Source organism: Bubalus kerabau, chromosome 3 (assembly GCF_029407905.1).
Source record: "Bubalus kerabau isolate K-KA32 ecotype Philippines breed swamp buffalo chromosome 3, PCC_UOA_SB_1v2, whole genome shotgun sequence".
In the NCBI taxonomy this organism is placed as follows: Eukaryota; Metazoa; Chordata; class Mammalia; order Artiodactyla; family Bovidae; genus Bubalus; species Bubalus kerabau.
The window spans coordinates 175,218,033-175,240,909 of NC_073626.1; the positions used below are offsets into that span (position 1 = coordinate 175,218,033).

The 22,877-nt window shown below is 43.9% G+C and overlaps 1 protein-coding gene across 1 annotated transcript; it reads right to left on the minus strand.

The window, feature by feature from the left end:
* Nucleotides 1-5,057: 5,057 nt before the first annotated feature.
* On the minus strand, nucleotides 5,058-20,377 carry ZBTB8B (zinc finger and BTB domain containing 8B). Its single transcript, XM_055573813.1, has 3 exons — nucleotides 19,396-20,377; nucleotides 8,782-8,960; nucleotides 5,058-5,777 (listed from the first exon to the last, which is right to left on the minus strand). The coding sequence occupies exons 1-3, from the start codon at nucleotides 20,375-20,377 to the stop codon at nucleotides 5,460-5,462; spliced, it is 1,479 nt and encodes a 492-aa protein (XP_055429788.1). The 3' UTR covers nucleotides 5,058-5,459.
* Between the last annotated feature and the right edge of the window lie 2,500 nt (nucleotides 20,378-22,877).

Sequence of the window (22,877 nt, forward strand, 5' to 3'; positions counted from 1 at the left end):
AAAGAATGAATACTCCTCAAGGAAGGAAAAATAAGTTGGTGTAGGCCATCTCTTTATAGGAATTTTCTCTGGCTATATTTTATAGGAAATAGGTGTAGTATCTGTTGTATAATTGCTCAGCATACCATTTGGCAAATGTATAACAAAACATTTTCCCCTTCTGTGTGAGAATTTAACCTTGGGTTAATTTTCCAGCTCTGTTCCCCCAGCAACCTAATGAAGAGTAGTATATCAACCACATTGCTAGGCAACATTCCATATGGTAGAAATGATCCCGAGTTGGTAAACTCTAAACTGGGAGAACTATTAAATGCCTGATAGGAAGCCACAGCTCTGGGCTTCCCTGTCTATAGTGACTCTTGGAAGAGACATGTCTCTTGTGGGGAAGATATTTCAGTGGAGTTGTTATTAGAGATACTCGCTCCAATGGAACAAGAAGCTTTTAAGCCAGAATAGCTTCCGTACTTGCAGGATGTGCGTCCATCTCCTTGCACCTGAGTCACACAGACAGATGCAGGGACTCTGATGAAAGAGTAATATCTGGCTCTGCCCTGTCGGTGAGCCGTGCTTCCCATCCTATAATCTTCTTTCTTAAAAAAATATTTATTTATTTGGCTGTGTCGGGTCTAGCTTTAGCACACGGACTTTATAGTTGTGGCACTCAGGCACTCTGCGGGACGTGGGATCTTAGTTCCCCAACCAGGGATCAAACCGGTATCCCCTTCATTAGAGGGCAGATCCTTAACCACTGGACCACCAGGGAAAGTCCACCATCCTATCTCCTTCTTAGTGAATCTGATGTGATGGTTTATGAGTTTGACTGTTTCTAAACATCTAGTTGAGCCTCCTGGAAGGCACCTTATTACTATTTGCTTGCTGTTTCTAGTAGAAGAAGCTCCACAGAGACCATGGGTAGTAGAAATATGTGAAACTGTTTGGCATGTTCTAGCATGTTCTGCTTCTAAAAAAATCCTAACTATGCCCTTCACAGTCGGCGTGACATATAATCCATATCCATTACATGCCACCAAGACATTTATCTCAAATTGACACCTGCCTTTAAAATCCCCAAGCTAGTTATTGCTAAACCTTCTTCATATAAGCACATAACCCCAATCCTAACCCCCACTGATTTTTAAGATGCTACTGAGAGAGGACCAAAAAAAAAAAATCAAATGATGGATATAAAAATTGCTCCCCCAAACCACAATTGCCCATGAAGAATTGGCAGTAGTAATATTATCCACCTGGAGGATCAGAACAGATGCTAAATGTCCTCCTCAAGTTATGAAGACTCCATATCATCTGATCACAATGGTGTGAGTTAGTGTCACCTCTGAAAACTAGGAACATATTAGAAACTAACCAAGCCACCCCTGCCAAACAAACAACTTTCCATTTATCTCTACAGAAGCATTATTTGAAGAAAAGAATTCAAATTGTCAGAACTTTAATGAGAGGTGTGAGGAACACAGCCATATTTGGTGGAAATATTGAACAAAAATCAATGAAAACACTGCCTATCATAAGCAGCTGAATAAAGCAGCCTCCTTTTTGAGTCAGAAGATAGTGTGACCTTGTGAAAGCACAAAGCAAGCTACAAGGGACAAGCAACAGCAGGAAGTACAGTGGTGATGCTCAAAACATTGTGATGGGAACTTCTCACCCACCCCAACCCCATGCCCCTCCCTACCCCACCATACTAGACTTCACGGAGATAATATATTGTCAATGCACAGAGGACACACAAGAACAACTCAGAGGTCCAAATGAAGCAGCAGTAATTCAGGTGACTGAAGGCCACTCCTGTCTTCCCACCGCCCTCAGAATCAGCACTCGTAGTCCTACCAGTTGCCTTTCTCTCCATGGGGTTTATCACAACATCAATTAACAAGAACAACAAAAAACACCTTTGTTGTATTCTGACCTGTATATCCTCCAGAATACTCAATTTCACAATATTTTGCAGACCACTAAGTCAATAGCTTTCTTAAGGAATATTCAAAGTCTAGTGACCACCCAAATATTTACATCAGAATGGCATCTTTCCACCAAATGACCAGAAGCCATGATGATGATTTCTAAATGTATTACAGATAACGTGCCTTACTTTCATTCCTTTCTAACCCTTGCCTTGAGAGCCTGTTCCCTTTTCCCAAGAGAAACAACTTTCCAAGGATGCCATCTTAAAATTCCATTACAAGTAAGAATCTTGTTCCCATTCATTCAATATATGTAATAGAAGACAAAAAGATCTGGATTGAATGTGCCAGAAAGATGACAAATATAAACTAGATCATGAATGGTCTGCATTGGACAAACTATGAATCTACTTATAAAAATATCACCAACTCCACAAATTAAACCTCAGAGACACTGTGTAGGTTAAAAATACTGACCACCAAATGTGAACATAAATTTAAAACTGAGGGCAGTTTATATGATAGTCCACACAGAGAAATTATCTCCCTTAAATGTAATAGAATTCTACTACCAAATCTAGTTATTCCCAATGCACACACAAACTCCAAATAGCCAACCAGGAATGTAACAATCTGAGACATTACAGAGAAAGAGAATTGTTTAAATAATAAGCTTCACATTCCATTTTCCTCTCATTGATTTTGCTACTTTAAAATCAGAGCCCAGTAATAGTTCTAGCAGTACGAATCAGATCAGAATTTCTAAGTTTCCACATCACAAACCTAATTAGATCTCAGGCAAGTCATGGACCATCTATCATCTGGCCTCAGTGCCCTCATTTTATGAATCCACTATTTTCCAAAACTTGTGGGAGTGTAAGTGAAAGTGTAAGTCGCTCAGTTGTGCCCAACTTTTTGCGACCCCATGGACTATAGACTGCCAGGCTCCTCTGTCCATGAAATTTTCCAGGCAAGAATACTAGAGTGGGTTGCCATGCCCTTCTCCAGGGTATCTTCCTGACCCAGGAACTGAACCCAGCTCTCCTGCACTGCAGGCATATTCTTTACCATCTGAGCCACCAGGGAAGCATAAGGATCTAATAAATATTATGAAGGTAAAAGGTAGTCTAAAATGCACAACAAAATTAAGTTATTAAAGATATAATTTTTTAAAATCCTGCTTTATCTTACAGCTGGTTTCTCAACCTTGGTACTCTTGACATTGAGGACTACATTCATCTTTGCTGTAGGGATCGTCCTATACCTTGTAGGGCATTTAGCAGCATCCCTGCCTCCACCCACTGGACGCCAGCAGCACCCCACCCCAAGCGATGACACCTGAGAGGGTCTCCAGACACTGCCGGATACAGGTCCTCTGGGGAACAAAATCACCCCCAGTTGAAAATCACTGTCTTAGAGTAAAATCCCTAATGTAAAACGTTTTATCTTGCACCCAGGGATATGAATAGACCATGGGGTCACCAGAGAGGATCATTGCTCTGCTGGAGAAAGCAGGCCGAGAGTTGAGCTGTGAGGTAGAAAGGTCAAATTAAAACATCAGAAATACTTTAGACAAAGAAAGCAAAAGATAACAAAACTCATTGCAAAGTATATCTTTTACACCTCCATTTAGGTTTCCCTCTTGCTAAGGTCCCTCTTCTAAAACACTAATAGTCTCATTTCTGATAAGAAAAGTATTTCTGGTCCTTGATAATTTTCCATGTGTAACTCTTGACCTAGAACAATAATTTGCCAACTACCTCTGATAAAAGAGGTAACATTTTTTTGTTGTTGGTTTTTTTGTTTGCTGCGCAGTGTGCCTTCCAGGGAGTTCAGTCCCCCGGACCAGGGATGGAACCCAGGACCCCTGCAGCAGAAGCATGGAGTCCTAACCATTGGACTTCAGGGAATTCCCAAAAGACCCATTTTTAAATTTCCAATCAACTGCAGGCCAGGGTATGGCCCTACTGTATGGACTGGGATCCAGGAATTCATGGAGCTGCAGTTTCAGGCCACAGTCTGAGCAGCACTGTCCTGGAGTTCCAACTTCTGTTGAGAAGCATAGTCTAAACACTTTCTGAACCCTTCAATGCTAACATTTATTTACAAGCAAATTTATATTTTTTTGGTTAAAGAGGTAGAAAGTGATATTTTTTACTACCTTTTGAAATATAATTATAGTAAAATTAAAGGAGGGCTTCCCTGGTGGTACAGACGATAAAGAATCTGCCTATAATGTGGGAGAACCAGGTTCAATCCCTGGGTTGGGAAGATCCCCTGAAGAAGGGAATGACAACCCACTCCAATATTCTGGCCTGGAGAATCCCATGGACAGAGGAGCCTGGAGGGCTACAGTCCATGGGGTCCCAAAAAATTAAAGGAAGAAAAGGAATTTCCTTTAAAATCCATTTTGGATACTTAAACATAAGACAAAATTATGGAAGTGCCCGAAATATCTTTAATCCATAATACTTCTTGTTCTTTAGCCTTTTAAAGAAATACAGTCTCTTTTGTTAGAATAATTGTATGGCTGCAAAGTGAATAAAGAACAGACTGGTTTTAAAAACCTGTTCTACTAACCTTTCCTTTCCCTCCAGATGATCTTTTAAAGGTAAACAATTTGGAAATATAACTTGCTTATGTAGGCTTACCCTTTCCCTCCAATTAAAGTTCTATTCATAAAGTAAAAGAATGGCAGTGATGCCTGCATTGCCAGGTTACACAGTGGTGGCTCTCAGAAATGGCTGGAAAACACAGAGGAGCATTTTGAGCTTTGCCCAAATGACTTGCTTTATGATCGTAAAACGGGTTATTTGTGTGCACACAATCGTCAAACACCAAGCCAGACAGGGAAACCACCCAGACCTGGGCTCTCAGGCTCCCTTCCTGGGGCTAACTTAAAATGTAATTTGACGGGGGCAAGTCACAGTGCCATAAGGAGCCTTTCAGCTCATTTCCATGCTTGTCTGCACATAAATACCCTCAGCCTCTAAAACTGCAATCTTAGATTTAGAAAGTACCTTTTACAATCATAAAGCCAGACAGCCCTGCCTACCTTAAATCAAGCAAGCTTTCTGCTTAACACTTTACCAGAAAGTTAAAGTACGGAATTGATCAGGAGAGGCTTGGCAGAGGTAAGACTGATCTCGAAATTTAATATATCCTTGCCCACCTTTTCAGAGAAAGAGGATGACGACACAGGAATGCAGAAGACTGAGAAACTACAAAAACAGCTGCAGAGGTTTTCTTATCTTTCTCCAAACCAGAGTTTGGATGCATAGCTCTAGAAAAAACAGCAAGCCTCAGGGCCAACCTTGATTCACTCAGAAAGCCTTCGGAAACCAGGGGCACCGCTAAAAAGTCATTAGTCCTCTGAGTCACAGAAACCAACCTCCACTGTGCAGCCTAACAGAAATGCAAATAATTGGCAGTGAAAAAATGTTCCTCTCAGGGTTCCACGACAGTGGACAAAGGGTGGCTTTCACTCACAGAATCAGCAAGAACAACTTCTAAACCCTCTCCTCCACCAAGTTACTGCTACGTAAGCGTGTCTCCACCAGATAAGTTGGGCTGAATTTGGGGTCTGTCGTCAGAATCCTCTCCAGCGGGGTCATTTTCCTCCCCAGACTCCACATAGATCGGCCAGTCATTGTCTGTGTCACTCTTTTCTTGGCTCTCGAACGACGCCTCCACCAGGCTGAGGTTGATGGGCATCAATTCGTCATCGTCATCGTGCGTGTCTGTAACGCAGGTGCAGCTGTTACACAGCCCGAAGCGCCGCAACCCCGGCGACAGGTGACTCGTGAAGGTTCTTCTGCAGCCCTTGCAGATGATTGGACGGTTGGATCTATGCACCTAAAATCACCAGCACAGTGCATGTCAGAGAAAAGAGGAGGAGCCATGGCCTTCAGGGCCCCATGTGATATGGCCCCTGGATGACCTTCTGGCTGCATTTCTCACCACTCTCCCTTTTGCTTTTTTCTGCCACCATCTCAGCCTCATCAAGATCCTTTCCAGCCCAGGGCCATCGGATGTGCATGGAGCAAGCCCTCCTCCCTACTGCCCCCCCACTTACTAAAGTCCTTTTGTGGTGTTTTTGGCTGTGCCACAGGCTTATAGGATCTTAGATCCCTGAACAGTGATGAAACTGGCACCTTGGCAGTGAAAGCATGGAGTCCTTACCACTGGATTGTCAAGGAATTTCCACTAATGCCTTTCAAGGAAGTCTTTTCTGATGCTCCAGGCCAGACTAGATCTCCCAGCTATATAGTCTCACCTATACTTCTCCCTTCATGTCTAACAAATCATTGGTAAAATTTACTAGGTTATAGATTTATAATTTACTAGATTATAGATCTATAGAAATTAATAGATTATAAGCTCCACGAGGTCACAGACTAGCTTCACCCATGTTCTCTGTCCTCTGTGTCACATCTGTTACTGTATCCCTAGTGCCTGGCATGGAAAGGGCAATCGGTGAACCAATAGGATTTTAGGCATGGCTTCTTAAATACTTTGGAATGTTTAGTTATTAAGAAGGCAGATTTCCCAAACAGTGTATTTCCCAAACATGCCAGCGGATGCTTCAGCCTTGACTTTTTTGTTGATAAATGTGTTCCTTACATATGAAAAGAGCTTTGCATACTAGAAAAGAGAACTTGATCTCCTAACCCATGCAACTCCTCATGAGGACAGCAGCCCCAGGGGTCCTCTTTGTATAAGGAACTATCTATCTGAAGTGTGCACTCTTCAGGAACTCCAGCCAACTGGGGATCTGTGAATGAATAAGAGCCTCCCTTGTGGAGAGCTCTGGATGCAGGATACATACAAGAAGCGAGACAGACAGAGAGGCTGATGCAGGAGAAGGGCCAATAACAATACTTAGGTTGCTGGAGCTGCCCTTACATGTCCTGGGTTCCCATGAGGTTTCCTGAGTTTCCTGAGTCAACCTGAGTGTGTTTGTGACCCTTACAGCCTGATGGAGCCTTTGAATAGTAGACTAGATCTAGTACAGAGTGGAATGGGGATTACAACCAATGAAACATCTTAGAGGCACCCAGGGACCGATTTTTGCCAAGATGGATTGGAGATTAATTTGGGAAAAAAAAAAAAAAAAAAGGCCAAACAAAAACTTAACATCTTAGGATAAAGCCATTCTCAGACAAGTGTGCTGGGTCCAACACTGAGAGGAAAGGCAGTCAGTCAGTCAGTCACCTTGAATGTATCTAAGTCTAGATACTATCAAAACTGTAATTCACATATCATAAAATTCACCCTTTTAAAGTGTACAATTCAGTGGTTTTTAGTACACTCATAAGGTTGTACAACTATCACCACCATCTAATTTTAGGACATTTTCATCACTCCATAAAGAAAACCTGTGCCCATTAATGGTCTTATCTCTCCCATCCCCACAGGCTTCAACCACCAATCTACTCTCTATCGCTATGGGTCTGCCCACTTTGTATATTTCATATAAATGGAATCACATAATAGATAGCCTTGGTGACTTGCCGCTTTCACGGAGCCTAATGCTTTCAAGGTTATTCCATGTTGTAGCATGTATCAGGACTTCATCTCATTTTATGGCTAAACAATAGTCCATTATAGGGATACACCACATTTTGTTTATTCATTCATCAGTGATAAATATTTGGATTGTTTCTATTTTGGGGGCTCCTCTGTCCATGGGATTCTCCAGGCAAGAATACTGGAGTGGGTAGCCATTCCCTTCTCCAGGGTCCAGAGGAGCCTGGGGGGCCACAGTCCATGGGGTCTCAAAGAGTCAGACATGACTGAGCGACAGTGGTGACTTTATGCCTAACCTTTGGAGGAAACACTGAACTGTCTTGCTCAGTGGCTGCACCATTTTGTGTTCCCACTAGCAGTATATGAGGATTCCAGTTTCTCCACCTCTTCACCAGCACCGTGTTATTATAAATTTCTTATTATAGCAATCCAAGTTTGTGTGAAGTGGCACCACTCCCATTCTGTGGGTTGTCTTTTCACATTCTTGAGAGTGTCTTTTGAAATCCAAATCATTTTTATGTCAGAGCTTTCAAAGACTCATTGACTTGTTCAAGTGTTAGTCACTCAGTCATGCCTGACTCTGCGACCCCGTGGAATGTAGCCTGCCAGACTCCTCTGTCCATGGAATTCTGCAGGCAAGAATACTGGAGTGGGTAGCCATTCCTTTCTCCAGGGGATCTTCCCAAACCAGGGATTGAACCCAGGTGTCCTGTATTGTAGGTGGATTCTTTACCATCTGAGCCACCAGGGAAGTCCCTGGTGGCTGCCTTGCTCAAAGATAATCTTAAATACAATGCTTTTCTACATGGTCTGAATGCTTTTTAGCAGCTGGGACTCACCCACTTACATGGAAGACAGAATCCTAGGCAGCAGCCAGTGGGCAGGGAGGGCCCCTTGGCCAGGGGTCCCCTTTGCTGCTCACAGGCAGCCCTATAAATGGTGTTATACCTCTTCCCCACCCCGGGGTGCTGAGGTTGGGTGGGAAACCGAGGCTGCAGCTTACCCTTGGGGGAACAGACCCCCCAATTCCTAAGCCCCAGTGTTCTCTGCCTTTTGACAACCATCCTCAGACTAGGATCTGAACTTTCTTAACTTTCCTTCTAGGAAGACTAGTTTGTAACCGTATAAGTTTTCACTTTTTCTTTTTCCACTAACCCAGCTATAATTTAGTAGCATAAATACATGTTTAAAATTCTCTGACAATACCCCAGTGGACAGAGAAGTGAAAGACTGAGGGGCTTCACCTTTACATTAAACACTTTTCATGAAGCACCTTCCATGCCCCGCCACTCTCCGCCATCCTGAGAGACCCACCAGCTGCAACACTTACACTGAGCGCGTGACTCCGCAGATGCTCCTGTCGAGTGAACCTCTTGCCACAGGTCTCACAAGGATAGGGCCGCTCCCCCGTGTGCGAGCGGATATGCCGCTTAAGGATGCCCTTCTGTTTGGCACTGTAGGGGCAGAAAGGACACTTGTGCAGCTTGATGGGCACCACCAGCACATCACCTGGGGAACAAATGGTACTGTAAGCAGCAACAAGACTGGCTGCCCTCCAATGGATGGAATCTAGAGCAGGAGAACTCCACCAGCCCAGTTGGAGAGGGAGAATCCCAACTCTACCAGCAGCTAATAGCAAGACGGTGTCTGCAGACCCTGACTCTGCTGGGCTCCGGGTCAGCCAGAGAGGGAAACGGGCTTCTGATACAAGACTGCAAGGAATGCTGTGAGGCATCAGCTTTCAAACTTCTCTGTGGCTCAGAGTTAGAAACAGCGCTCATGTTACAGCCTGAGAACACACGTATCCTCATGTGGACAGCTTGAAACACTTTCCAAAATAATACTCACTCTGATAATGTCTATTCTCCTTGATTTCATTTTAGGAAAATAATGATCGAGACCCTGTTATAGAATGAATTGCATCCCTCCCTACATATTCCTATCTCAAAGTCATAACCTCCAGTGCCACTTGTATGTAAAGACAGGGCCTTTAAGGAGGTAATTAAGGTTAAATGAGGTCACAAGGGTAGAGCTCTTATCTGATAGGACTGGGATCCTTATAAGAAGAGGAACAATGCCAGAGGTGCCAGGAACGATGGCTTTCTCTCTCTATTCTTGCACAGAGGACAGGTCACGTGAGGACAAGCAAAAAGGTAGTTGTCTGTAAGCCAGGAAGAGAGCTCTCACTAGAAACCAACCATGCTGGCAGCTCGATTTCGGAGTGAGCCTCCAAAACTGTGAGATAATAAATTTCTGTTGATAAAACTACTCAGCCTGTGATATTCTGTTATGGCTGCCTGAGTTGACTAATGCAAACCTCCTGAACTGATAAAATGACCCTCAAAAATGTGTGGAAAAAAACAAACAACTATTATGATGGATCAGACCTCCAGACCAGGTTTCATGCTTTCTTTGACAACAGCTCCCGGAATAGCTTTCAGGCATATGTAGAAGAGGTTTGCTATAAAGCAGCCCCCACACTGTTTGGAATTTATATTAACTCTGTATATATGAGATCATCAAATATCTAAAAATTCATTTAAATCTTTTTCCCTTTTTTTTTTCCACCTTGTTCATACAGCTGTTAGGGTGACAACATGATTATCACCCGCATGTATAGAGACTGACCCTTTCAAGTTTCCTGAGTTACCCTATTGGCAGTATTCTGAGACTCATTTCCTCTATCCATGCCCTTCAGGATTTTACAGAATTTGATCATATCATATATGTGGAGGCACTAATAACTCAAGTTTTCCAGGCATAGAAATTAGGAGTCCCGTTCTGGCTCTGCCACTTACAAGCTGTGACCTTGGACATCTCACCTGACTTCTCTGTGCTTTAATTCACTCATCTGTAAAACAGGGATAATAATAATTCCCACCTCACAGGATTGTGTAAGAACGAAATGAGGTAATACCTGAAACACAGCACCCGGCACATAAGAAGCTCTCATAAATGTCAGCCATTTTTGTCACATCATCATCACCTCGGTGTTTCTGTCCTGATTAATCTGGCCAGGCTCCTGCAGTCTCTCTCAACGCAGGAGTAACTCCTTTTCTCTGAGACCTTCTTGGGACACTTACCTGGGCTTTATACCTTTCCTGAGGTGCTGCCAAAAGTATGGCGAGCTGAATGTCAAGTCAGTACCCAACATCATTCTATGTAAGGGTGGAGATTATCTTCTTTAGCTTCTAGTTCCCATGCTGATAATGTCTAACATTTTGCATAATCTATAATGAAGGAGATCAAACCAGTCAATCCTAAAGGAAATCAACCCTGAATATTTATCCTAAGGACTGATGCTGAAGCTGAAGCTCCAATACTTTGGCCACCTGATGAGAAGAGCTGACTCATTGGAGAAGACCCTGATGCTGGGAAAGACTGAGGGCAGGAAGAGAAAGGGGCAACAGAGGATGAGATGGTTGGATGGCATCATCAACTCAATGGACATGAGTTTGAGCAAACTCTGGGAGATGGTGAAGGACAGGGAAGCCTGGTGTGCTGCAGTCCATGAGGTTGCAAAGAGCCATACATGACTGAGCGACTAAACAACAATAATGACTCCAAAATCTGTCTCCCGGAATAAAAGCAGCAGCTCATGGCTCAGCACTGCATATACATGTTGGATTATTTACTTCTCACTGCTTACACTGGTGCTGAGAGACCAGTTTCCTGCTCACTCCCCTGGCACTGTGGACTCTTCTTATCATTTATCCCCATCAGCCTGGCATTATGCTACCACCTTCTTCCTGATTATTTACAAAAACATTAAGTAAAATGGGTCCACTGTTAGGCCTCAGGGGAAAAAATAACCATTAACTACATCTCCATCAGAAAAGTATGAATTATTGCAACATTTCCCTTCTCTCTTATGATCTGATTCCCCCAGAAGAGTAGTTCACCTGAATGCCTATTACATGTGAGGCACTGTGTCAAGATGCATTTTTATCAAGATACTTGTTTCTTCACTCAAGAAGATAAGTCTAGCAGGAGAGAAAAACATGTAAACAAAGTCATACAATATAATGTAACAAATGCAAAGTTTAAAGTGATGAAGAAATGTAGACAAGGGTGGTGGTGGGATGAATTTGGAGATTTGGATTGACATATATACACTAGTGTGTATAAAACAGATAACTAATAAGAATCTACTGTATAACACAGAGAATTCTACTCAATGCCCTGTGCTCAGTCATGTCTGACTCTGTGACCCCATGGACTGCTGCCTGCCAGGCTCCTCTGTCCATGGGATTCTCCAGATAAGAATACTGGAGTGGGTTGCCATTCCCTTTTCCAAGGGATCTTCCTGCCCCAGAGATCAAACCTGGGTCTCCTGCATTGCAGGGGGATTCTTTACCATCTGAGCCACCAGCGTAGCTCTATGGTGACCTAAATGGGAAGGAAATCTAAAAAGAGGGGATATGTGTATACCTGGGCTTCCCTGATGGCTCAGTTGGTAAAGAATCTGCCTGCAATGCAGGAGACGCGGGTTCAATCCCTGGGTTGGGAAGATCCCCAGGAGGAGGGCATGGCAACCCACTCCAGTATTCTTGCCTGGAAAATCCCCAAGGACAGAGGAGCCTGAAAGGCTGCAGTCCATGGAGTCGCAAAGAGTCGGACACAACTGAGTAACTAAGCACAGCACAGCACATATGTATACATAAACTGATTCATTTTGCTGCACAGCAGAAACTAATACAACATTGGAAAACAACTGTACTCTAATAAAAATTTTTTAAAAAGAAGAAAGAAAGATAGTGAAAATAATGAATTCTCTCCTGGAGTTCAGAGATGATCTCACAGGAGAGGTGACCTTTGAGCAAGGTTTTGAAGGATGAATAGGAGTTCACTGGGAGTTTGAGAAAGAGAAAGGGTATCTCAGGCAGGGAAAACAGCACAAGTTTAGGCACAGAGGTAAATGAGAATAGGGAATAGAAAGCAGGGTGGAGAAGAATGAGGAATGAAGCCAAGGAAAGGGGCAAGAACTTCTGGGGAAGGTCCCAAGGTCACATTTATGAATTCACTCAGCAAATTTATCCTGAGCACCTACAATGTGCCAGACTGGGTTCTAGGCCCTGGGGATACAGTAGTGATCAGAAAAGACAAAAATCCCTGCCTCTGCAACACTAACATGTTAATGAACTCAGACTTTATCCTTTAAGCAGGTAGGGTTTTAAGCAAGGAAGGTACAAGGTGATATGACTTTTAAAGGATTCCTCTGGGGATAATGCAGGGGAAGGTTTAAGAGAGGCAAGATTAAAGGCAGGAAGTCCAGGGGGGAGGGGATGAGAGAAGACAGAACTAAAGCCTGTGACTGTGGAGGTGGAGAGGAGGAGAGAGGATTGAGAAATAAAATTCACAGCACATGATGACCTCAATGGGGAGGACAGAGCAGAGGAAAGGGAAGATTCTAAATGACACTGATTCTAGGTTAGCTGACGTGATAGGTGATGGTGGAATAAACCAAGGCAGGGAACACAGGAGGAAAAGCAGGTGCAGGATGAATGAGGTCAGTCGGGATTTTATCATGTTTGAGGCAGGCTCAGTGCATCCATTTTTTTTTTGGTGGGGTGGCGGGGGTGGGATACTTGGATTAGAGAGATCAATCTGGAGCTTGGGGAAAGAAGCAAAGAATACAGTTATGAGTCCTTAGTAGATTGAGTGGTTGCTTTAACTGAGGCCTGGCTGTCCCCTAAGCACCCTGATTCCGTTAACCCATGGCCTTGACACCCTGGATCAGGGGAGGGTGGGTCTTCCTCGGGCTTCACTGTCATCTCCAGAGCAAAAGCCTAAGATGTTTTGAAGGTCATCCCATCAGATGATACCGATGCTCATCCTTATTACAGTCATCTAGGAGTCCCCGGGTCATCTTGCTCCTTGGAGATTTGATCACATTGCCTTCAGACTCTACTCCTGGAAAAATTCTTGGTGTGAATACCAAAAATGACCCTTCCAATGCCCTGGCCCCTCTGTTCCTGAATCTCCTTTCTTCCAGAGACCTTATCCTCCAATCCACCTCAGCCACCCAATCCTAGACGAAGAGCTCTCAACTTTGCCTGCATATAACAATGCAGCTTAAAATGAAAAACAATACTAATGCCCAATCTCCATCCCAAGCTAATGGGTGGGGTGGGACCCAAGCAGCACATTTTTTTAATGTTTTTTTATGTGGTGAAGATCACATAATATAAAACAGACTATTTTAACCATATTTAACTGTACAGCTCAGTAGCACTAAGTACATTCACATGGGTCTGCAATTCTCACCATCATCCATCTCCTGAATTTTTCTCCTACCTAAGCTGAAACTTGGGTTTCCCCGGTGGCTCAGACAGTAAAGAATCTGCCTGCAGTGCAGGAGACCTTAACCTCACATCCCCTTCCAGCCATGGAAGCATTTCTTTGTTCCCTTCACAGTAAATTTCTTAAAAGAAGTACTATACCATCTTCACATCTACATTTGAGGGTTTTTTTTTTTTTTTTTTGAGGTCTCTCGGCTTAGTGCTTTATTCTAATATTCCAATAATCACCATAATCACCATTTTATTTTATTATTTTTATGAAGTATAGTTTATTTACAATATTATATAGGTTTCAGGTGTATAGCATAGTGATTCAGTATTTTTACAATTTATGCTCCCTTATAAGAAAATGATTACAATTCACTGTGCTGTACAATATATCTTTGTTGCTTATCTATTTTAATTTTTCTTTAAGTTTTAGGCATCCTATTTGATGTTTCCCCTCCCATTTTTTAAGTCTTTACTGAATTTGTTACAATATTGCTTCTGTTTCATGTTTTGATTTTTTTGGTCCTAAGGCACATGGGATCTTAGCTCCCTGACCAGGGATCAAACCTGCACTCCTTGCATTGGAAGGGGAAATCTTAACCACTGGACTGCCAGGGGAGTCTCTGAGTCCTCGTCTAAGCCTACTCCATTTGGTCTTTTCCCCACCACTTCATTCATACTGCTCACCCATGACCTCTCCATTAATAAACCCAATGATCAGTCCTCAATCTGCCTACACACAGTACTGGACGTTGTTGATTTCTCCTTTATCTTGAAACGTTTTCTCTCTTGACATCCATCACTCTTCCTTCCTTCCTTGGTTGTGCCATGCACCACGTGGGATCTTACTTTCCCCACCAGGGATCAAACCTGCACCCTCTGCACTGGAAGCACAGAGTCTTACCCACTGGACCACCAGGGAAGTACAGCAGCACTCTTGATTCTCTGCTACCTCGCCCACTGCCCCTTCTCAGCTTCCTCCACTGGCTCCCTCATTTTCCTGACCTCTCAATGTTGGAGCTTCCCAGGGCTCAGTCCTTAGGTCTCTTATCTTCTCCTTCTAGATCTATGGAATACACAGGATTTAAATTGCGCAGATCCAACAATGACCCTAGATTTATATCTCAGCTCTGACTTACAGATGTAATCGCTTACTGCACATCTTCACTGGGATATCCAACAGGCACCACAAACATAACATTTAAATCAGTCGCTCAAGGTAAAAACATTAAGGCCATCTTTAATGCTTCTTTTTCTCCTAACACTCATACAGCCATTAGAAACTCTGGTCAGCTCTATCTTTCAGAGTCAGTACAGTCCTAACCCAATCACATCTCACCTATCTACTGCTACCACACTGATTCAAGGAGAGTGGGGTGGGAGAGAGGCACAAGAGGGAGGGGCTATATATATACAAATAGCTGACTCACTTTGTTGTACAGCAGAAACACAACCTTGTAAAGCAATTATACCCCAACAATAAAATAAAATTTTAAAAAATAGAAAAATGGGACTTCCCAGGTAGTCCAGAGATTAAGACTGTGCTCCCAATGCAGGGGGTCCAGGTCCAATCCCTGGTCAGGGCACTAGAACCCGCATGCATAACTGAGAGTTTATGTGCTGTAACTAAGAGTTTACATGCCATAACTAAGACCTGGTGCAGCCAAATAAATCAATAAATAAGACAAAATAAATAAAATCTATTTTAAAAAAAAAGAAAAAGAAGAAGGCGCACACCTCTCACCTCGGTTACTGCAGTCACCTCCTAAGCGGTCCTCCTGCTCCCACCTCGCTCCCCAAAAGTCTATGCTCCCCATAGCCTATGCTCCCCTGTAGTCTACAGGAAAGCGAGAGGAGAAGCAAGAGGCCCACTTAGAAGGTAACTGCACACAGTACTCAGAAGGATCCTTTTAATACATGTCATCTCAAGTTGCTTTCTGTGGAGCAATACTCAAAGACCTTCTCATCGCCTTCAAGGGCCTACCTGGTCCACCCTTACTCAGCCTCTCCGACCTTATCCCCCAACACTTTCTGCCTTGCTCACTCCACTCCAGCCACACTAGCATCCTGGCTGTTCCTTTTGTTCACCTGCCAAGTGTGATCCTACACCTGGGCCTTTGCACCTTGCTCTTCTCTCTGCCTGGAATGTTCCCCCTGATATCTCTGCAGTTTGCTCTCTTACTCACTTAAGGTCTTTGCTTAAAGGTAACCTGTTAGCAAGTCCTGGTCAACAGTAAATAAAATAGCATTCCCTCACTCTCAGTCAACTCTGTCCCTGCTTTAGTTCTTCTTCATATTATAGGTGCTTATGTGTTTACTGTCTGGCTCACAACGCTAGAATGTCAGCTCCACGAGGACAAGCACTGTCTTTTGTTCACTGTTATAAACGAATATTCGTTCACTATAAACGAATAGTGCCTGGCATACAGGAAGTGCTCAATAAATATCTGTTAAATGAACAAATGAACAGGAATGATAAGATGTTAAAGAAGCAAGGCCATGATGGAATGCTGGACACACTGACATTAAACAATCCCATGATGAGGCTGAAAAGAAATGGACAAAGGTAACAGCAATGGGTACTCAAGGTGTCAGAAGCCAGGGGAAGAAAGAATTTCAAGGAAAAATCAGAGTTAACTACTGAGAGTGGTCAGAAAGATAACATCTGAAAATTACTCACTGGATCAGCTCTGGAAATGTACAGCTGACCTCATGAAGTGGGTGGGGTGTTGGGTAGGGGTCTTTCCTCACAGTGGGCTGAGAAAAGAATGGGAGGTAAAACGGTAGAAGTGGCCAATACAGATGAACTTTTCAGGAAGCAACAGGAGGTAGTGAGGCTGGCATTGGGAGGTCCAGGGGAGAAGAGATTATAGGAGGACCATGTGCTTTGACAGTGTCTGCTAGTGTCAGAGATGAGTGAATACACAAGTACTATAACTGCCTCCTCACCATCTCCCTGCCCCAGTCTCCCATTTCTTCGCTACCTTATGCTGAGGCCAAATTAATCTTTCCTGTCCACTCCCAAGCTCAGAAACTACCAAAAATTCCCCTGTGCCTATAGATAGAAACTTACCTCTTACATTTAAGGCTTTCCATGATTGACTCCAATTTCTCCCTGTTTTCTCTTCTTACCCTCAAATGCCCCTTTTTTAAAAAATTGAAATACAGTTGATTTGCCATATTGTGTTAGTTTCAGGTGTATAGCAAGGTGATTGCTATACATATACATATCCTTTTTCAGATTCTTTTGCATTATATTAATATGTTACAGCAAGATATTGAATATAGCTCCCTGTGCTATACAATAAGTCACTACTTATCGGTTTTATATACAGTAGTGAGTACTCTGATGCCACTTTCATAAAGCCTCCCTAACAGCTGGAAGCCAGTTCTGCTTCTGGACCGCTGTGAAATTCACACCTCCATCTGTCTTCCAGCCCTAGTACCTTGTACTGCACGGTGCCACTTTCACACAGCTTAGCTTCTATAAGAAACCATCAGTTTTTTGAGAGCTGGAGCCATGTCTGACTTATCTTTGTATCTTCACAAGGAAAGTGCTCAAGTATTTGAGCAAATATATGAAAAACCAAACAAATCAGTCCTACTGTGTCCCTTGGCACTTGGAGTAAATGTACCCTGGAGCCATGCAAATGGAATCAAAACCTGGCAGACAACAGGCGCGGCAAGCAGCCAGGAGACTGCTCTGCCCCAGGATGAGTTGGAAAGCTGACTTTATAGATGGACAGATGGATCTGAATGAAGGTGGTGTAGATCTGAATGTCTATTTCTTGATACTTGTGATACAGGCAGAGGGGTTGAGAGACAAAATCAGTGCACTGAAATCCTCTAACCACCTGTGCAGCCTTCACAGTTTGTTTCATGAGTGAAATGAAGCCAGCCTGGGTTGCTATTAAAGAGCATTAGTGGTGACATGTGCCAGTTCTATATCCTTAAGGAACTCACCAAACCCTCTGGGTCTCAATTTCTCCATACTTCCTCCACCTAACTTAGATGGCACTATGAGGGGCTGAGGGATGGAGAAGGGGAACACAAACTGTGAAGTGCTACTCTTACACAGAGATTAGATTTTGGAAGTCCCTGGTGGTCCAATAGTTAAGAATCTGCCTGCCAATGCAAGAGACACAGGGTCCATCGCTGGTCTGGAAGATTCCACATGCTGCAAGGCAACTAAACTGCCGCATGCTTAAACTACTGAGCCTGCGAGCTGCAACTACCCAAGTCCCCACGCCTTGAACCTGTGCTCCCCAACGAGAGAAGCCACCGCAGTGAGGAGCCCGTGCACTGCAGTGAGGAGTAGCCCTGCTCCTGCACCTAGAGAAACCCCAGGTGCAGCAGTGAAGACCAAGTGCAGCCGAAAATTAATAATTATGTTTTTAAAAAGAAATTAGATTTCAACAAGTTCCCATAGGGTAATCACTGAAAACAACCACTACCTTTTGCATGCTCGTTAAGCCAATGTCTCTGGCGACCAGAAACCATATTTCCAAGTTTTGCAAGTCTAGATTAGGTCAGACATACAGAGCATTCTTGATTTTTACAAAAAATGAAATTTTGATGCAGGGATGAAGTAATTTTTCATTAAAAAATGTTAAAAAAAAAAAAAAAAAAGAAATTTAAAAGTCTCCAGACAAACTCAGTTTTCCTGGGTTTCTCCTGTGTGGTGTTGTTTAGCTGCTAAGTTGTGTCCAACTTTCACGACCCCATGTGAACCTGTTATTTTTTTTTTAAGTCTCAAAATAGTCATTTAGTAACGAATAAGAGCAGATCACCCCCCCTTACTTAGTCGACTTTCAGTGCACAGTACTGAAGGGTGAATTAGAAATGTGACTCATTAATGTCTTGGCTTGAAAAGAAGCCAAGGGTACTTTCATCAGTAAGGAGACAGCCACATCTATTTCCATCTCCTACAAGACAGTTTACAACACAATTAGCTCATCTGTAAGAAGAGTTAACCATATTATCCCATCTCTCAGAATTGCTCAGGCAAAAAACTAAGTTCTCTTAAAACACAAAATCCTACCAAAGGATACAAGAAATTTACTTACATGAAGCCCAATTCAAGTCTCAAATACTCTCCAGGACATCACACTATCAGCCACGACATGTTACCTGAGTACATGGGCCAGGCACCACGGTTGACACAAAGAAGGATAAATTTCCTACCTGTACAGAACATGTTCTCATATGTGAGAAAAAAAAGTTCTGAAAACCTTTTCATTTGGTCCTCAACTCTGTAAGAAGGCAAGGTGGGAGTGATTATTTCCTGAAAAAAAAAAGGGTTCAAAGAAATGTAATGAATTCACCAAAGTCCTCCTTGTGGTTAGTAGAAGAGGGCGGGTTCTTTCCATGTCTCCAAATTGCATTCAACACGCTTATACTCTAGTAGAGGTTTAAAAAAAAAAAAAAGTGAAGAGCCAATGCCCTGGACACAGCAGCTGCTCAATTAATACTATTGGCAGTGGTGGCAGTGATAATGTGGAGATGACGGTGGCGATGGTGATGACAGGGATGCTGATGGTGGTGATGATGATGCGAGTGACAATGACAATGATGCAGGTGATGGTGGGTGACCAGAAGGCACACACGCATGTGCGAAATGAGCAGCAGAGATGATGGAGGCTCATGCAGCTCACCTGAGTCCTCTCCATACCAGTCAGTCTGCACATCCATCATGGAACTCATGGCTGCTACTCCTGCACCGTCTGGTCTTCCCTCCAAACTCTGAGAAAAGTGATGATCCACATCCTCTTTGCTCTGGAGGGCACTGTTGCGCAGGAGTGCCTCCAGGAACTGCTTAACATGGTAGTTACTGTAAGCCAAGTCGATAGCCTGGCTACTGGGCAAACCCCCCTCCCGGTGGGCCAGGCTCAGTGCGGTGGCAGGCGGCTGCAGCTGTTCATCTACCTCCACCTCCGCAGCACCCAACTCCACCTTGGGTTCCATCTGTTCTGGCCAAGTGGAGCGGTCACTGTCGGCCCAGCCACTTCCACCCTGGCTGTCTTTCCCCACCAGTTCCAGAGGGCAGCAGCCTCTGTGATCACCACTGGGGGACTCTCTTGGTCGGTCCACACTCTCCTCCCCCTCGGCTCGAGAGACCAAGCTCTTGGTCTCACCAGCGGTCCCTTTCTTGGGGCTTCCACTGTCCACTTGATGAGCTGCGGCAGCCGCTGCGGCCGCTGCCGCGGCTGCTGCTGCTGCGGCCACCGCAGCCGCCACTGCAGCCTCCTTTTCCATCTTTCTGCAGATGTCAAGGGAGGATCTGATGTATGTCTTGCAGAAGTTTACCACGTCGTTCATCTGCAGGTAGCTGGCAGCCGACATAACTTCAATCACGTTCTCCCCACACAAATCCAACTTTCCAGAATAGAGGAAGTCTAAGATGGTGGAGAAGGCGTCGGAGGTGACGATGTCCAGGGAGGCGGTGCTGTGCCGCCCGCTGTCCTGGATGTAGTGAATGAGCAGGGCGCGGAAGTAGCCGCTGTTGGCAAACAAGATGTTCCTGTGGGCCTTGAAGATCCGCCCTTCCACGATGATGCTGCAGTCGCAGAAGAAGTCCCTCTGCCGCTGTTCATTCAGCTCCCCCAAGAGCTTGGCATAATAGGATTGCATCTCCATTTCTCCACCAGCTGCTGCTGCTCAAAAGGAGCCTGGATCTCTGCCAAGATTTTTTGTTGTTTTTTCAGTTCACAAATGCCAACCTTACAAATAAGATGTTCTTTTTTAAAAAAATTCTTCCCCAAAACCCAGTTAAATAATATCTTTATAATACGGGCTAACAAAAATTAAAGATTGTCTAACGGGGTTAACTAATGAGAAACAGTAAAAGTAACTATAGCTAACTGTATGTGGGTGCAGTACTTAGTATTTTACATAGATTCTTTCTGTGAGCTTTTATAACAACCCTATGAGTAAAGACTAATATTATACTTACACTATTGTACTTTTAAGACTCAGAGGATGGTGATGATCCAGCTGCAACAGAGCCAAGACTCAAAACCTCCAGAGTTCATGCTCTTATAAATGACATTCGACTTTCTTTAAGGCTCAAAATATAAATAATACCTGAATCTAAGAATTACGGTCTCCAGTTCAGTCTCCAGTGTCCCAGTACAGAACTTAGGGACTGGCATGTCTAGTCTCAGCTCACACTCATTACCATAAGTTTGTGGGAACACTTGGTGGATGCTTGGGCTAGCCAGAATGCATTCTCTCTCTCTCTCTTTTTTTTTTTGCATTCTCCATTCTTATGATTTTATTGCCCTTTTTGGCTTTGATGGAATCATCCTTGCCCCATCCACAGCCAATGTGCTTTGCATAAAACTAGCACCACGCCCAGGCTCCAGATGTGTAAGCTGTAACACAGGCTAAACCCATCAACATAACTTACCCTCTGACCACAGTGAGTGGCTCAGAGATGGCCATGTGACTAGGCCAGAGCCAATGAAAAGCAATGAAACATTTGCTGGGGGATCCAAAAAAAGAATGGCTCTCCGCTCTGTGGGCATGTGGGATATGAGGGATGCTGCTGCCTCACCACAAGGGGAACCAGCCTAATACAGATGATGGCCCAGTTCAAACAGGAGCAACAGATGGAGGCCAGGGAAACCATCTGAGCCCCAGCTCATGCTGTGCCAGAAGCCAGAAGTCCCTTTTTGTTTTGGTTGAATTTTCTCAGTGCAACTGAGATAGTCCTAATTGATTGACTCCACAACCCTTCATTCTCTTCTCTGTATTTTTTATGTCTCGGTCCTTCTCTGTCAGTGGACTATAAACCCTTAGAAGGCATGAGCCATATCTTATTTCATTTGATTTCCCATAAAGCACTTGGCAGGGCTCCCCTTGTGGCTCAGATGGTAAAGAATCTGCCTATAATGTGGAAGAACCAGGTTCCATCCCTGGGTCAGGAAGATCCCCTGGAGAAGGGAATGGCTACCCACTCTAATATTCTTGCCAGTATTCTTAGAGGATTTCATGGACAGAGAAGCCTGGCAGGCGACAGTCCATGGGATCACAAAGAGTTGACACAACAGAGAAACTAACACTTTCACAGCATTCGGCAGTGCTTTGGACAAAGTAGGTTGCTGCTGCTGCTGCTGCTGCTGCTAAGTCACTTCAGTCGTGTCCGACTCTGTGCGACCCCATAGACAGCAGCCAAGCAGGCTCCCCCGTCCCTGGGATTCTCCAGACAAAAACACTGGAGTGGGTTGCCATTTCCTTCTCCAGTGCATGAAAGTGAAAAGTGAAAGTGAAGTCGCTCAGTCATGTCCGACTCTTAGCGACCCCATGGACTGCAGCCCACCAGGCTCCTCCGCCCATGGGATTTTCCAGGCAAGACTACTGGAGTGGGGTGCCATTGCCTTCTCCGACAAAGTAGGTTAGCTGAATACAAAAGAATACTCCTCTCTTACCCGCTAAGTAGAACAAGTATATAACAAATACAATTGTTAACTGCTCACTCCTGTCTGACTCTTCTGACCCCATGGACAGAGGAGCCCTTCAGGCAAGAATATTGGAGTGGGTAGCCGTTCCCTTCTCCAGGGATCTTCCTGACTTAGGGATTGAACCCAGGTCTCCTACATTGCAGGCAGATTCTTTACCATCTGAGCCACCAGGGAAGTCCCTAAAACAAATATAAAACATAAATCAAGTTTAAAACCCTTCTGCAAGTGAGGAAGACAGAAGCTGACCTCCCCTGAGCCTTTCTCTCTATCTTTTCTCATCACACAAACCACGTAGCCATCGATCAACTTACCCCTTTTATTTACTGACCCATTGAGCTCACAGAAGTTCCTATATCTTCTTCTTCTACTGGGATCCCAAAAGGCCTAGTGAAAGCTGCCAACCACAGCTAATAACTCTTCAGCCCTCTTCTTTTCTACAAGTGGAACACAACAATTACCCCACCCAAGAGAAATGAGGCACCTCTACCAGCAGACAGAGTCCACTGCCAAGAGATACCTTAAGGCCTGTGTGTTAACCTAACAGACTGTACTCACAAAAGACCAGCAACAACCTCATTAAGTGGCAATTTACACCTACTTTCTACACATTTATAAGTGACACATTAAGTTTAGAAACTAGAGAACAAAGAAGTAAAGAAGCCTCTGTAAGTAAA